The 13,825-nt window shown below is 49.8% G+C and overlaps 7 protein-coding genes across 7 annotated transcripts; all 7 read left to right on the forward strand.

The window, feature by feature from the left end:
- Window positions 1-800: 800 nt before the first annotated feature.
- On the forward strand, window positions 801-3,980 carry BO83DRAFT_308188 (phosphatidylethanolamine N-methyltransferase; the record flags this gene model as incomplete). Its single annotated transcript, XM_025527358.1, has 4 exons — window positions 801-981; window positions 1,110-3,678; window positions 3,746-3,836; window positions 3,912-3,980. 4 exons carry the CDS (start codon window positions 801-803, stop codon window positions 3,978-3,980), a joined length of 2,910 nt encoding a protein of 969 aa, XP_025390875.1.
- A 426-nt stretch (window positions 3,981-4,406) lies between these two features.
- BO83DRAFT_386758 (uncharacterized protein) lies at window positions 4,407-4,709 on the forward strand (the record flags this gene model as incomplete). Its single annotated transcript, XM_025532683.1, has 1 exon — window positions 4,407-4,709. The coding sequence occupies one exon, from the start codon at window positions 4,407-4,409 to the stop codon at window positions 4,707-4,709; it is 303 nt and encodes a 100-aa protein (XP_025390876.1).
- A 957-nt stretch (window positions 4,710-5,666) lies between these two features.
- On the forward strand, window positions 5,667-6,949 carry BO83DRAFT_406680 (3' exoribonuclease family protein). The gene is made up of 2 exons (XM_025533897.1): window positions 5,667-5,883; window positions 5,942-6,949. The coding sequence occupies exons 1-2, from the start codon at window positions 5,745-5,747 to the stop codon at window positions 6,775-6,777; spliced, it is 975 nt and encodes a 324-aa protein (XP_025390877.1). The 5' UTR covers window positions 5,667-5,744; the 3' UTR covers window positions 6,778-6,949.
- A 247-nt stretch (window positions 6,950-7,196) lies between these two features.
- On the forward strand, window positions 7,197-7,829 carry BO83DRAFT_415493 (uncharacterized protein; the record flags this gene model as incomplete). Its single annotated transcript, XM_025534636.1, has 2 exons — window positions 7,197-7,268; window positions 7,329-7,829. 2 exons carry the CDS (start codon window positions 7,197-7,199, stop codon window positions 7,752-7,754), a joined length of 498 nt encoding a protein of 165 aa, XP_025390878.1. The 3' UTR covers window positions 7,755-7,829.
- Window positions 7,830-10,068: 2,239 nt separating this feature from the next.
- BO83DRAFT_219720 (uncharacterized protein) lies at window positions 10,069-10,975 on the forward strand. Its single transcript, XM_025526800.1, has 2 exons — window positions 10,069-10,299; window positions 10,366-10,975. Exons 1-2 carry the CDS (start codon window positions 10,241-10,243, stop codon window positions 10,763-10,765), a joined length of 459 nt encoding a protein of 152 aa, XP_025390879.1. The 5' UTR covers window positions 10,069-10,240; the 3' UTR covers window positions 10,766-10,975.
- Window positions 10,975-13,340, forward strand: BO83DRAFT_219727 (uncharacterized protein). Its single transcript, XM_025526802.1, has one exon. It carries the CDS (start codon window positions 11,185-11,187, stop codon window positions 13,237-13,239), a length of 2,055 nt encoding a protein of 684 aa, XP_025390880.1. The 5' UTR covers window positions 10,975-11,184; the 3' UTR covers window positions 13,240-13,340.
- BO83DRAFT_219722 (uncharacterized protein) lies at window positions 13,341-13,825 on the forward strand. Its single transcript, XM_025526801.1, has one exon. It carries the CDS (start codon window positions 13,442-13,444, stop codon window positions 13,742-13,744), a length of 303 nt encoding a protein of 100 aa, XP_025390881.1. The 5' UTR covers window positions 13,341-13,441; the 3' UTR covers window positions 13,745-13,825.

Here is a 13,825-nt window from a genome sequence, read left to right on the forward strand (position 1 = left end):
GCATGAAATGGCCCGGAATGCCTGGAGCGAGGGAGGGGAGCTGCTTCCCGAAAGCCAGTTTTGAGGATGTGGCTGCATCATTAACGGGCCAGCAGCCAGCAGGTGCAAATTGGAATGATGCGGTAGTCCGCATATGTTCGTGATCGACGATATCTGGTGTGGGAGAAGAGGTTCACCCTTTCTTCCAAATCGTGTACCATGGACCAGAATCTGGTAGTGCGCAGCGATCCAATCTGCGGTGGGTAAAAGTGGGCAGGTCGTCGGACCCTGGGATGTTGAGATCCATTACTTCTCTTCCATTCCAGCCCATTCTTCCCAAGAAAGCGTACCGGGCAAGCGTCATAACTGGCGTCAGTTGGACTGCTTGAGAGTCCGGGTCTTTCCCCAGGCAGTGCACGGGGGCCCACACTCAAGCAGTGCTAACCGACAAAAGTGGGCACTTGGGGAGGAGATGTCGCTGCTGTCTCATATTGCTCGCTAGTCCTAACCCCAACGCTTTGCCAGAATAAATACGTGGACGGTCCTCTAACTTTCCCCATTGCTGGTTACTTACACTCAACCATTAAGCATTTAGACCTTGGTTGTGTGCTGTTTACGCTTCACCTTTTGGACACCATTCCCAGCGATCTCGAGGGATTCCCCAATGCGGCTTGGTGACTCAGAATTGAGCAGCACGGACCAATCATAGTTACCCTGACGCTTTAAATACGGCCTGCCCCCAGCACCTCTGTCACATGCTTTTCTCTCGACTGTGCGCTTTTTTTCATTACTTACCCCCAACCACTTCTCGGTAAACAAGCATGGATCGAGGCCTCTCAACAGGCACTCACATCGGGGATGATGGACTTCGCGAGAGGTTTCAGTCCTCTCAGTCCGACTCATCCCTGGGCGCTGGTGCACTCACTGCTGCCGGTGAGGTCGAAGCCAAAGATGGTACAAGCCAGAACAAGAAAACCTTTGGCAGGACCCCTGATGGTACAGGTAGGCATTCCATTGAGTTTATGCGTTCTGTCTGGTTGGACTCAGAGATTCTGTAATCAATCAATGATGGCGGACTTCTACGTTATAGTGGCGGAAGTTGGCGGCTAATTTACCTCATTGCTTCTTAGTGTTCACGGTGCCCCAAACCCACGACATGGTCTCTCAACTCCTGTCGCCTTCGGAACCTAAGAATTTGTCCGATGTGATAGTTCTGGCTATACTGGGAGCACACATCCTTTTACTATGGTGGCTCCCGGACTTTGCCAAAATACCTGTGTTTGCGGTTATCTACCTCTTCTGGCGTGCAGCTTACAATGCCGGAATAGGATGGCTTTTGCATAACCAGTCCCACCACAAGACTCTTGTGCGCTGGGCAGAAAAGACAAGGATCTTTGTGAACCCCTCTACTAACCAGAATCCGCATCCCAACGTGTATAACTTGCTCAAGCGGGAATTGGAGACTAAGATCCCTACAGACTATTCCTTTGAAGAAGCTCCGATTGAGTACAACACTTGGCTTGTCTTTAGACGCTTGGTGGACTTGATCTTGATGTGCGACTTCACGTCATATTGTCTCTTTGCTATAGCATGTAGCCACCATCCTGTGGGTGAGAGCATGTTGATGACAGTCTCGCGTTGGTCGGCCGGCATTGTGCTCGTCTTGTTCAACCTTTGGGTCAAACTAGACGCACACCGCGTGGTTAAAGACTATGCTTGGTACTGGGGAGACTTCTTCTACCTCATCGACCAAGAGTTGACGTTCGATGGCGTCTTCGAAATGGCCCCTCACCCCATGTATTCGGTCGGATACGCCGGGTACTACGGTATCTCATTGATGGCGGCCAGCTACAAAGTACTCTTCATCTCCATAATCGCCCATGCAGCTCAATTCGCCTTTTTGGTGTTTGTCGAAAACCCGCACATCGACAAGACGTACAACCCTCCTCCACCGCGGAAGCGTATGACCGAACAAGACTCTGTATCTACATCATCTCAGGCCACTGAGCCTTCCGTTGCCTCAGCGTCAACCGATGAGCCACTGCCCCAAGCGACAACATCCCCAAGCGGCCCACCTCCTTCAGTTCACAATCTCCTGGGTTTCAACAACTTGGATCTGTATCGGATAACGGATACATCATCAATCCTGATCCAGCTACTCGTATTTGCACTGACCGTTCTGACGCCCTCAACGCCCCGATACCAATTTCTCTTCGTGGCCAATGCCGCGGTATGGAGACTGGTGTTTTCGGTGGGCATCGGATATCTTTTGACCGAGCAATCCGACTGTAAAGCGTGGACCCGTCATTTTCTTAAGTATGGTGAATCACCTAATGAGGCCTGGAACCAGTGGAAAGGCACTTATCATCTGAGTATGATTATGTGCTATGCTAGTTTCATTGCTGCCGTATGGAAAATGTACACGCTGCCCGCGGACTGGGGCTACGGTCTGGTCTTGCTCCGTCATGTTCTGGGCGCAGGGCTCATTAGCTTGCAAATCTGGACCTCCGCCAGCATCTACGAGTCTCTCGGGGAGTTTGGCTGGTTCTATGGGGACTTCTTCTTCGAAGGGGCCCATAAGTTAACGTATAACGGTATATATCGCTTCCTGAACAATCCTGAACGGGTGCTGGGTCTGGCCGGCGTCTGGGGCGCCGTCTTGATCACAAGTAGTGGCGCAATTACATTCCTGGCCCTTTTGAGCCACATTTTAAGTATGGCTTTCATCCAATTCGTGGAGCGCCCGCACATGCAGAAGCTGTATGGCCGAAGCCTGCGACAGGATGCGGGGCTGGTCAAGAGCCTGAAGCGGACCCTGCCCCCCACTCTCCGTCAGCTTCATGGAAGCGTGGACAAGATCTTCGATGACTCTTTCGAGTTTATCGAGGATCTGATCGACACCGCTCGCCCTAAACTAGCTGCCGGCGTTAATACCTTCGTCAAGGACACTACTGCGCTATTCCAGACATATCCCGCACGTGTGACCATCTCCCGCATTGATGAGGACCTCGCTGGCTTGGACTCCCGGGACTATGCCCTGGAAGTCGAAGGTACGGATTCATCCTCTCTTGAGGAGTGCGATAAGAGTACTGGTAGAGAAGGTGCCAACGCTCGCGTGCCCCTTGACAGACGAGGCGATTTGAAGAACCTGGTTTTCGAATATGGCTCCCCGATCAAAGTCAAATGGACCGCTCCTTTGAACCACAGCAAGAAGGACTGGATCAGCCTGTACCGAGTCACGGACAATACCTCGCGTGAAGTCTCTCGCGTCTCCTCTCAAGGAAGATGGGTCGCCACAAACGAGGGTTTCTACGACAATCTCACCTGCGAGAAGGGCATCGTAACCAGCGACATTGTCACCCAAAACAGTGAGCATCGCGACGTCGCCACCGGCGAAGTCATCTTCTCAGGCGACAAGCTCTTCTGGACTCAAGGTGTCTTCGAGTTCCGTTATCACCACAACGGCAAACACAATGTCATGGCGATTTCTCGTCCCTTCGAGATCCGCATCCGGCGCTTCGATGAAGAATCCTTCGAAGATAACCAGGCGTCCGTCGAAAAGAGCCTCCTCCCTGTTGTCCGCAACTGCTTCGACCGAGACCCTGAAATCGCGCCTGAAACTGTGGAAGAGCAGTTCGGTAGCCTTGTAGAGCGTGACGGCAAATTCGCTAAAAGAGTCGTCTTTGCTGTACATCAGATGTGAGTAACTATACTACTAATAGTTCCAGCGGCCAGTATTCAGTATGCTAATTAATATTTTACCTAGGTTCGGTATCGAATTCGCCCCTGAAGTTGTCCGAGCTGATGGGACTGTTCGGAACCTCGCTTGGAGGATCTGTAATGCGAAGCGGGTCTTGGTGAGTATTTGTACTTTCACATATGAGGCCCCTTTTCTTTGGTTACGAAAGGCTAATAGGTTATGTTTAAACTAGGCTCCATATAGCATGACCAGAGATGGTGCTACAACGCCCACTGAGGCGCATGAGAAGGATGAGGAGTGAAGAGTGTTTCTTACTGACTGGGCGGGGTTGATAAATGCAACGCTGTTGCGACTTTTTCTGCTTATCTATCCCATTTTCTCTACTGCAGATTCGAAACTCGGTCGGCTGGTGTGTTACAGGAGGCTAGTTGTGTAGTTGCATGGTGCTGCAGAAAGTCCGAGATGGGATTACAAATGATAAACAAGTGTAAATAAAGCTTCACACCATACATAAGGCTATTCCACTTCTGTTACTTTTACTCTGGCTTTACGGGTACTAAAGTTGTAGGTGTAGCGGGTATATGGAAGACAAGTATTGGTATCAAGATGAGAAGATATGATTATTTTTACAAGCTATAATAAGGCGGACAAGACGAGAGAAAGTCTGCAGGCAGACGAGAAAGTCAGCTCACGATCCACTCAAGAATGTGGTTCTGAGATATAGGGCATGGACTCTATTCCAAGAAGAATAGAGTATATGGAAGGATCAGCCAAGCCGGGTAATTCATCCCTTCCCCTGCCAGTTCCGATCCCCCGTCAAGCCATCCAAAACGAACGACGAGGCGGGAAAAAGGCCCTGACACAAGTCAGACACAACAAACATACCAACGCCGACAATGCGGACAACAACGATTTAGCCTACCTCTCCAAGACTCCACAACCTTCCTCCCTTGAACGCCTGCACATCTTCCCGAGGGAGGATAGGGAGCGTAAGGTCCAGTATAAGGGAGATGGAAAAGTAGATCGTTGAAGTCATATGCATGACATTGTTGGATGATGCAGGCCCGAGGGGCGGTTCTCCAAGAAGGAGATCATTGAATGGATTGACTTGTTGTCATCATCGACGTGTGGGTTTGTTGTGTTTATGGTTTGTGTGTAACCGAAAGTTATAAGCATACCTCTTCTGATGAGTCCAGGATGATGTAGCTCGGTGTTTGTCAATGACACGTATGATTTTACAAGTACCTAGAAGAAGTCTTGAGAGCTGTCAGTAAGATTGTTGACTGAAAGCAATGAGTGGAACAAGTAGTGATGTTTGTCCAATTGGATCAGGAGTTTTTGGTAAGGTATTTTGTTTTCTTCAAGGTATTTGCAGAAGCAGAACTGAAAAAAATGTTTCTCATCATTGGATGATGGTCCAGGGTTGAGGCCTGGAGGGCTGTGGGAGGGGAAAGAGGGTGGCATACCAATTAGTTTACAATGGCGGAATTGAGGTGATATAGCTGTAGCTATCATCCTATAATCTTAAAGCAATGTCAGCAAAGCTACTCAACCAGACATGGAAGAGGAAACACGAGGCAATTGTAGTGCATAATCAGATGGTGATGCATGTTTGTTCAAGGCCCATTTGTTTGTCGCCAGAACTGAAAGATTTTTGGATCTTGTTCATCAAGCAATGATAGTAAGGAAGTGAAGAAGTGGGTAAGACTCACATTATATCAGTTAGTGACAAGTTGCCAATAAAGGCAGACTTGAAGTTTTTGAAGTCTCAACATAAAAGACTTGCTGCTTTTCGCAAACAATCAAGCTTGTGTGGTGCGGGAGAAGAAGAGAAAGGAAAAGCGCGAGTCGAAGCGAAGAAAAGGAAAACTGGACGAGGAAAAAGAAAGCGCCGAATTCCGCGCTGCCCGCCTTGCAAACCATGCAAACTTCCCTCAAAATTGTAGATGACCGCTTTTGGACATCGACAGCAGCTCTGCTTGGCCATCCAAGTTTCTGACCCAAATCTTTGTCTCGCTTCCTCAATCGCTTGTCGCGCTGGTACGAGGATGCCAAGTCATGTGTAATGACTGACAGACGAAGAATCAATGGGCCGCCTAGCGGCACGAGGCCGGCCGTTTTCGCCTCATCTCTCAAGTCCGCTTCTAGCATTTCTACCGGCAGACCACGACGTCAAAGGCAGCCGGATGAGCTTCGCAAGATCTGTAAGGGCAACTACGATTCTTGTTGGATGATAGTATGGCTAATTTACTTTCATTCTAGTCCTGAAGACAGGTCTCATCCCTTCGGCATCTGGTTCCGCCTATCTTGAGTTCGAACCCTCCGCATCTCTTGCTGCTGCACGCTCAAACCCCCAATCCCTGATTCCTCCTTCCTCGGCATTGAAGCTTGCCTGTACAGTTCATGGCCCTAAGCCCCTGCCGCGCTCGGCTAGCTTTTCGCCCAACGTCGTCCTTACGACACATGTGAAGTATGCGCCGTTTGCTGCCCGTCAAAGAAAAGGGCATATCCGCGATGCTAGCGAACGGGACCTGGGTGTACACCTAGAGACGGCGCTTAGAGGGGTGATTGTTGCTGAGCGCTGGCCCAAGAGTGGCCTCGATATCACAATCACCATCCTGGAAGCAGAAGATGATCGCTGGTGGGGCGATGCACCCGACTCGCATGATGCTCCTTGGGGAATGATGAATGTGTTGGCTGGTTGCATTACCGCTGCGTCTGCGGCAATTGCTGATGCTCGAATTGACTGCCTTGATCTTGTAGCTGGTGGTGTGGCTGCCATCGTCTCCGATGAGTCAGCAGAGGGTGAAACATCTACACCTAAGCTGATGCTCGATACGGACCCAGCTGAGCACAAGTCTATTCTGTCTGCCTGTGTCGTCGCCTACATGCCCTCAAGAGATGAAATTACGGAATTATGGCTCAAGGGCGATCATTCCAAGGCATCATTAGGCACTACTGATCAGAGTCTGAACCATGAATCTCTCATTGATGGGGCAGTGAATGCAGCTCGGGGTGCCCACACAGTGCTTGCAGAAGCTGTGAAGGAGTCTGCAGAGAGGTTTGCTGGTTTGTCCACCGGCGCAAACACGGTGTAATTGTGAACCTGATTTGTGCACATGTGGCGTTGTTCAATATCATATATCCTTCACATTTTAGCACCTAATACAATGCGCTCCCACTATGCATCCCTTTCCTCCAACCTCTTATAACTTCGTATTTCCTCGTGCTATCCGGTTATATTTGCGAACTGCCATCCATGGCCATTCCACGGCGACGATGTCACTGTTTGGTGAATCACATCTCTTCATCTCTTCATCTTGTGGTCTTGTACATCCCTATAAATTCTTCCTCCCTTCCCTCTCTTCTTCTCTCTCTCTCTCTCTCAACCAACCTTCTTCTACAACCCTCTCAACCGGACCAAACAAGGTGTTCGTCAAGTCAAGTCATACCACCTTGTCTCTCTACATAACACTCCTAATATCTCATCCTCAACTGCTCTTCATCCACCGTAAAAATGACTAAGCCTAATCCCAACGACACTATCGTGTTCCTATACATGTGCCTCCTGTATTCTGACTTCAGAGTTGTAAGTCTCCCTTCTACTTGGTGCTGCCCATCTTCCCTCACATACTAACATGCCCATCAGGTCGACTGGAAGGCTCTCAGCGAGGCCACCAACCTCAACAATGGGGCCGCGCGCATGCGTTACCACCGTCTGAAGAAGAACCTTGATGCCGTCATCAAGAATGGCAAATATGATCTCAGCATTGGTTCCGCCACCACCCCGACCAAGAAGCATGGTTTGGATATGATCACTGCTACCGACAAAGAAAGCAGTGTTGAGCCTAACAGCCCCACCATCGAACACTCTAGTGGAGTCGTCAGCATCGCCAATCTTCTTAACCCGCTTTCCCCCAAACGCAAGATGGCGGATGAAGTTGATGATGACTCCGAAGCCTCGACCATCATCGATAACAGCTTCCGCTTCATGCCGATCTACGCTCCTGTTACGCGTTCCCCCAGCTCGCAGGGTCTGATGCCGGCCGCGAAGAAGGCTAAGAAGGAGGAGTGAGGAATCGGTGTTCGTTGCTTGCTTGCTTGTTCACCATATGGGAGCTCAGAGAGTCGGTATTGAGGAATGGTTTGCGGGGATTTAACCGGCTCCTTTTTCGTTTTCTGTTTCTTGTTCTTTCCTTGCTTAGGGAGTTAGGAGGTTAACTGAATCTGGACGGAAATCGGGCGTTGGGGCGTCTGTATATATTATATCTCGGGCCTTACTCGGTTATTGCTGAGATGGGGCTGGATTCCAAGTGCCCTTCGTTGAATAAGGATTTCTCGTCATATGTCGGTTTTCTAATCTTAAACGGGAGCGTAGGCCATGATCGTGGTAAGCTAAAAGACATTATTGGTACGTGCCATTATCTTTACTTGAAATTCAGGTGTAGTATCATTCGTGCTGAGGGCCGTCATATTTGTGTTGTTATGACTATTGCATTTCGCACCAGAGAAATCTGCCATGGTATGATCGTGATCTCTCTAATATCTGCTATAGTTGTCCTGCAACATGAGTTGAATGAAAGCCGATAGTATGGTATATTTACCTTAACAATCACCGTTATATAGGCAATTGTCAAAGAGAAACCACTGAAGATGGCTGGTTAAACTGATATCATTATGTTAGTAGTTAGTAGAGAAAGTGTGTCGTTTGGGTTGGTAGTATTTCGAGTTCTCCTCTGGACTGTGAGTATACAGAGCGGAGGCCAGATATAGTAAGCTTAGTTATAGGCATGCACAGCATGGATTCCACCTACTACCTGGCTTGAACGAAAATTATATACTCCGTAATGCATGAAATAATACGCCACATACAGATTAACGCAATCTCACGATGCCACTTACAATGCTGTTTGTCCTCCCGCACCACCTTGAAGCACGTACATATAACAGAGAATCATATGATCATACGATCTTGGATTTACTTTGGTGCAAACCACACAATCACCGCCCCCAGGAACAGGGCCCTTGTACTAAATTAGTTGATCGATTGAGGGGCAGAAGTGAAGCGTGGATGATAATCAATCCCAGTGCGTTAGCGTCCATCAATCACATTTGTGTGATCGGAGCCGACAACTCTAGTAGGTTAGTGGTCCGGTTTAAGCATCATTTAGGCGCAATTGTAAGGGCCACTTTTTTTTTTTCTTTTTGTTTTTGTTCTCGATATTAGATGCGGTCTAGATAGCTCTGATTTTCTTGCGCGTCTGCCCCCGTCTAGTCTAGTTGGAATCATATCTCCGTTTGAAACTAATCTAAGGCTGAGTGGAGCTGTCAGTGGTAAAAAATTGATAATATGTATGCAGGGTATGCAGTAGATGAGATTTGAGAGGTGTGAGTATGTGTGTAGGGGAGACTGACAATATCGATTATGGATACCTTGTTTTTTATCGTACGGGTATGCTTTCATATCCCATCTCCGAGGAGAAGGAGTCCATGGATGATTATATGGTCTATGAATCAGTTTTTCCACTACTGAACGAGGTTACACTTCAGTTCATGATAGCCATAGAAATTGGATACTTCTGAATCTCCTCCGTAAAGTGTAGACATAACTACTAAGCATAAAAGTTCAACGGGAAGCAGTTGGCAGTATCAACTCCCGGCCGCCGGGGATAATTCCCAGCGAGGAAAGGTCTCGTCCGGCGTGTGTCCCCCGTGATTGGCTCCAGTCCCCTGACCTGTTTTTGCGGCGTTTGTCTTGTTCGGCCTTGGAATGGTCTTTCTTCCTTGTCAACATTCATTTTCTCCATCTCCAAGTCTCCATCATCCTATCCCACCCAGTCTCCAGTCTTTTCCGCCATGATCGCATCTTTTGATTTCCCAAGCAAGCATGGAGCCATCGCGCTTCGGCGTTTCAGCCCCTGAGATGCGCGATCTTGCTCCATTCCCCTCAATCTAAGAGGATGGTTCCATCTCCGATGCATGGTTCATAGTCATTTAAACTTCCCAGCTTGCTCGTGATGAGCCCCCTGCGGCTTCCACTTTCCAGCGATAAACAAAAAAAACCAATCAAAAGAGGGGCATGTGTGACGAGAAAACCGAGAGTGGAACAGCTAATTTTTTGTTTTTTGTTTTTTTTTTTTTTTTTTTTTTTTTTTTTTGAAAAAGAAGTTCCTGTCACAAAAGCAAAATAGGGATCCAACGTCGTCGTGTCAAACGGCACTGTCACATTCCTCCGTTAGTGCTGGGCTTCCAATAGCGGCCCAGGGTCGGGCATCTAACATGACCTGCCCCTGTCAATCGATACGGTGAATGGGGCGGGCTTTACCATAGTACACGCCCGGGATATGCTGATGCTCGGCTCGAACGAGGCCTTCCCGCTTAGTGACCGGGTCGTGGTTCGCTGTCGGTAGACGATCAACTACCCGATAGGTGCAAGGGCACGTTCATCCTCTCCGCGCTAATTTCATAGGTGTTCGTGTGCTCCATTCCGCGCGAATACTCGGCTTCTGACTGGTGCGCGCAGTCGGTTGGTCCGGCCCTAAGCCGTCAACTCCTCGTCCCATGAACTCTGTACCTCCTCGACCCCGACCCACTCTGCTGTCGGCCGGCCTATGGTTACCGTATGTGCCTGGTAAATAACGTCAGGTCTGGATCATTTGCTAATATTGGCATGATGGCGGTACTAGCTCGACCGCACGTCGTGCAGATCCAATTTCGACGCCCTCGCTGTCAGGTGGACTCGGGATTCTAGGTTTATGCATAGTGGGTATGAGGACGTTAGGGCTTTGCTCTGCTGCACGTTCTACACAGTCGCCAGTCAGCACAGCTGCTTCGATTGTGTGCTGGGCACTGGCCGCTGGGATTCCACAATGGCCACGAGGAGGGGGTCCCTGTAATCTGTATAAGCACTTCAGACCGCGCCATTCGACTAGGGCAAATAACTATCGCAGAGCCATGGTCTTTGAGCGTGACCGGCGCAATGCGCATCTAGCTCGCAATTTCTTTTCACTGGTCCCCTCCCGTCCGCCGGCTCAGCCCCATCTTGTCTTGATGGATTACGGAGACCTGGACCACTTCTACCCCTGATACAGGCACGAACAATTATCGGATCTGCGAACCGGGCAGCTATTCCACGTAGACGATCCATTCTTTGTTCATCGATGCTGCTTTTCTCTTCTCTCAGCTTCCTCGCTCTCCCTCTCCCCGTCATTCTTCCTTCTCATCACTCCTTCATCCTCTCGAGTACGGAGTGCTCTTGCGTTCAGCGACTTCGTTATGAGTTAGACGTTATCATGACAGCAGCTCTAGATTACATTCCTTTCCTCCATTCATCTTCTCCGATCTGATCGTCATCATCATCCCTCGAGAAGCTCGTATTCTAACGTCCGAAAGTCTCGTCGCATTGTTACCATAAACATATCTCCGCACGCACTTGAGCGTTGCCACACACATCACAGCCATACCAAATCTATTCATATGGTTTAGCTGCAGCTGATGACACCATTATGGTTGCCTTCAAGCGATTCTTCCATGCGGAGAAATCTTCGCCGGCAAATTTGGACGGCCAAGAAGCTCGGGCAGGCAGCGTAGGAGGCGATGATCACGACTTGCCCAACATGAAGACATCCCGGCGCATGGCCGCGGGAGTTCATGACCAGACGCCTGCAGAGCAGTGTGAAGTAACGCACGATCAGCTACAGTCAAGGCCCCTATCCTCTCGTTCGCATGCGCCTCCATCTCGGGCATCAACTCGCCCTCCGGGGAAGGTCACCCGGCACGTTGATCTGCTTGATGCTTTGTTCTCCTCGCACCGGTATCACATCCAAAGCAGCAGCACCTTGTCGCCGATCACACCATACAATGAAGACATAGCCGAACGGAACATGGCTACCTTCTTAAGAGGACTGGCGCTCAAAAACGCCTACTCGCATCCGGTCTCAAGTCTGTATCAGGAAGACGTAGCAGACCGGAATATCTCGAGTAGAGGCAGCAGTCGCTCCATTCCCCGCAGTACTAGCTCGCGCTCTCAAGCTACACCACCTCGTTCCCAGCAGGGCTCACAGAGGTATGTCGACAATACTAGGGATCGTCCGCAGTCACGGGGGAAAAGCACGCGGTTGGCGCGGTCAACCTCTCCGGAGAGTTCGGTCTCTGTACCTCAATTGCGTACTGAGGAGCGCCCTGGCTCTTCGAGGGAAGGCGCCTTCCAGAGAAGCTCCCTGCGATCTCAGCGGTCTGCCCCTGACTTGCTGGCTGAACGGAACAATGCGCTTAGGAAAGAATCAGTTTCGAGTTCAAATGGATACTTGGGCATCCCTCCTGCTCACAAACAAGGCGATAAGTGGAGCAATACGCCCCTACCTGATAGCCCAACACTACCACTATCTATTGGTAGTGACAGTACGAGCGAGACTGAATCCTTTCAGGATACACAGAGCACTCCTCCAGCATCCCCTCGTCAAGGAAGCAAGAAGAACATCCGAGACCTTTCTATAAACACAAAGCTAGCAGCTCGAGGAAGTCCAACTGCGAAAATTGCACATCGGGCGATACAGCCACCTACTCCCAGTGCTGTCGATCCCAAGCAAGCTCCTAGCATTGCGGAGGTTATGAACAGCCCTCTCCCTGTGGGAACACCAACATCCATCGCCTCCACGGCTCCGTCCAACGACAAAGTCATCGAGATTATGGACATGTTCAGGCAGGCTTTTGCTTCGACCCAAGAGGTCACACCACACCCTACCTTTGAGAGTCTCCAAGATGCTATTGTCAGGGAGATCAATTCTCACGAGGCCTTTCAGCGCATTTCCTTTCCCACTGAACCCTCACTCACTCCTTCGCCGTCTCAGGAATCCTTTGACAGGACTCCTCATGTGCCATTGTGCCCCGCGCCTGGTCTGGAACGGAGCCTCTCTTCAAAAGAAGGACAATTCTCGAAACTCATCCGCAAAAGCTCCTTCAAAAAGCACAAGAGAACTCCTGAGCAGCGCAGAAGCATCTCCACGAGCGTTCCCGTGACGACTCTCCGAGCCACTCAGACAACAAGTCGACGCAGGCACACTGATGCTCCTCTCCCCTCCCTAGGAGTTCTCGGCAACAGGGAGGCGAAGCAGCAAAAGATGGAGAGCCCTCAGGAGGGAATGACCTACATGGATCTACTTCAATCGTTCCGCCAACCTCCAAGCAACTCAGGCCGCGCTGTATCCATGAGAACCAACTCGTCCCATGGCAACCTAACGAACATGAGCGGTGCCCCATCAGTCCTCCGCATGCGCGCACAAGCCTCCCCAGTCAGATTTAGCCAGATCAGCTACTCAGAAGACGACAGCGACGACGAAGAAATCATCCAACTACCCAGCGTTGGCGGGACACCGCACGTCTGCATCCAGGGTGTCGATCAGAACAACGTCACCTACATGGCGAGAGACACGACTCCGCGCAACGCCTACCGCCTCATGAACTGGCCGCGGAAATCAAGTCCCAATGCGTACAGCAAAAACGTCCTTTCCAGCGACCGGATCCCTTCGCGAACTTCGTCCAGAAATGGACAGCAGTTCTAGGTCACCGCACTGGGTGCAGACTCGTTGACTGCTGCTTTCTTGCTAATCCTCCACTCTCTTGATACCCCCATATCCCTCCTCTTTGACAATGATACCCCTCGTCGTGTTCCGAAAAGAAAACAGCACCATCATGTCCACTCTCTTTTACAACCTATAATCGTTAATTCGCTCCTTCCCACCCTTGATCTGATATGAAAGTCTCATGAAACACATGCAGATCAAACACTTTTCGATCCCTACAACCCCACGAGTGACCCTCAACACTCCGCCCACGCGCTCTCTCATCGTTTCTATACAAACCACAGTCATTTCACTTTGCATACGGCATTCAGCTTTCATCTCTTATTCGGTCACTTTCATCACTCATTCCTTATTCTCGGCATGGATTCCGCATATTTTCTTTACACTGCGTCTCTCATTTTCAAGCGTCCTAGCGCTCACTCTTCTGTATCCTTCTCTGTCACACTCACTATTTCTTTCTATTCCTCGCCAGCGAAACTACTAGGCAACCAGTCCGTGTCATCACCTGAAAAAAATAATATAATACAATCATACTACAAATAAAAAGAGATTATATCAAAAACAT

Source organism: Aspergillus eucalypticola, assembly GCF_003184535.1.
Source record: "Aspergillus eucalypticola CBS 122712 chromosome Unknown BO83scaffold_6, whole genome shotgun sequence".
Classification (NCBI taxonomy): Eukaryota; Fungi; Ascomycota; class Eurotiomycetes; order Eurotiales; family Aspergillaceae; genus Aspergillus; species Aspergillus eucalypticola.

What these genes read in the sequence shown, in the direction of transcription:
- BO83DRAFT_406680 (XM_025533897.1), top strand. Translation starts at nt 5,745, where the DNA reads ATGACTGACAGACGAAGAATCAATGGGCCGCCTAGCGGCACGAGGCCG. An exon ending in GGATGAGCTTCGCAAGATCT is followed by an intron (nt 5,884 to 5,941) that starts GTAAGGGCAACT and finishes CTTTCATTCTAG; the next exon opens with TCCTGAAGACAGGTCTCATC.
- BO83DRAFT_219720 (XM_025526800.1), top strand. Translation starts at nt 10,241, where the DNA reads ATGAACTCTGTACCTCCTCGACCCCGACCCACTCTGCTGTCGGCCGGC. An exon ending in TCGGCCGGCCTATGGTTACC is followed by an intron (nt 10,300 to 10,365) that starts GTATGTGCCTGG and finishes TGGCGGTACTAG; the next exon opens with CTCGACCGCACGTCGTGCAG.
- BO83DRAFT_219727 (XM_025526802.1), top strand. Translation starts at nt 11,185, where the DNA reads ATGGTTGCCTTCAAGCGATTCTTCCATGCGGAGAAATCTTCGCCGGCA.
- BO83DRAFT_219722 (XM_025526801.1), top strand. Translation starts at nt 13,442, where the DNA reads ATGAAACACATGCAGATCAAACACTTTTCGATCCCTACAACCCCACGA.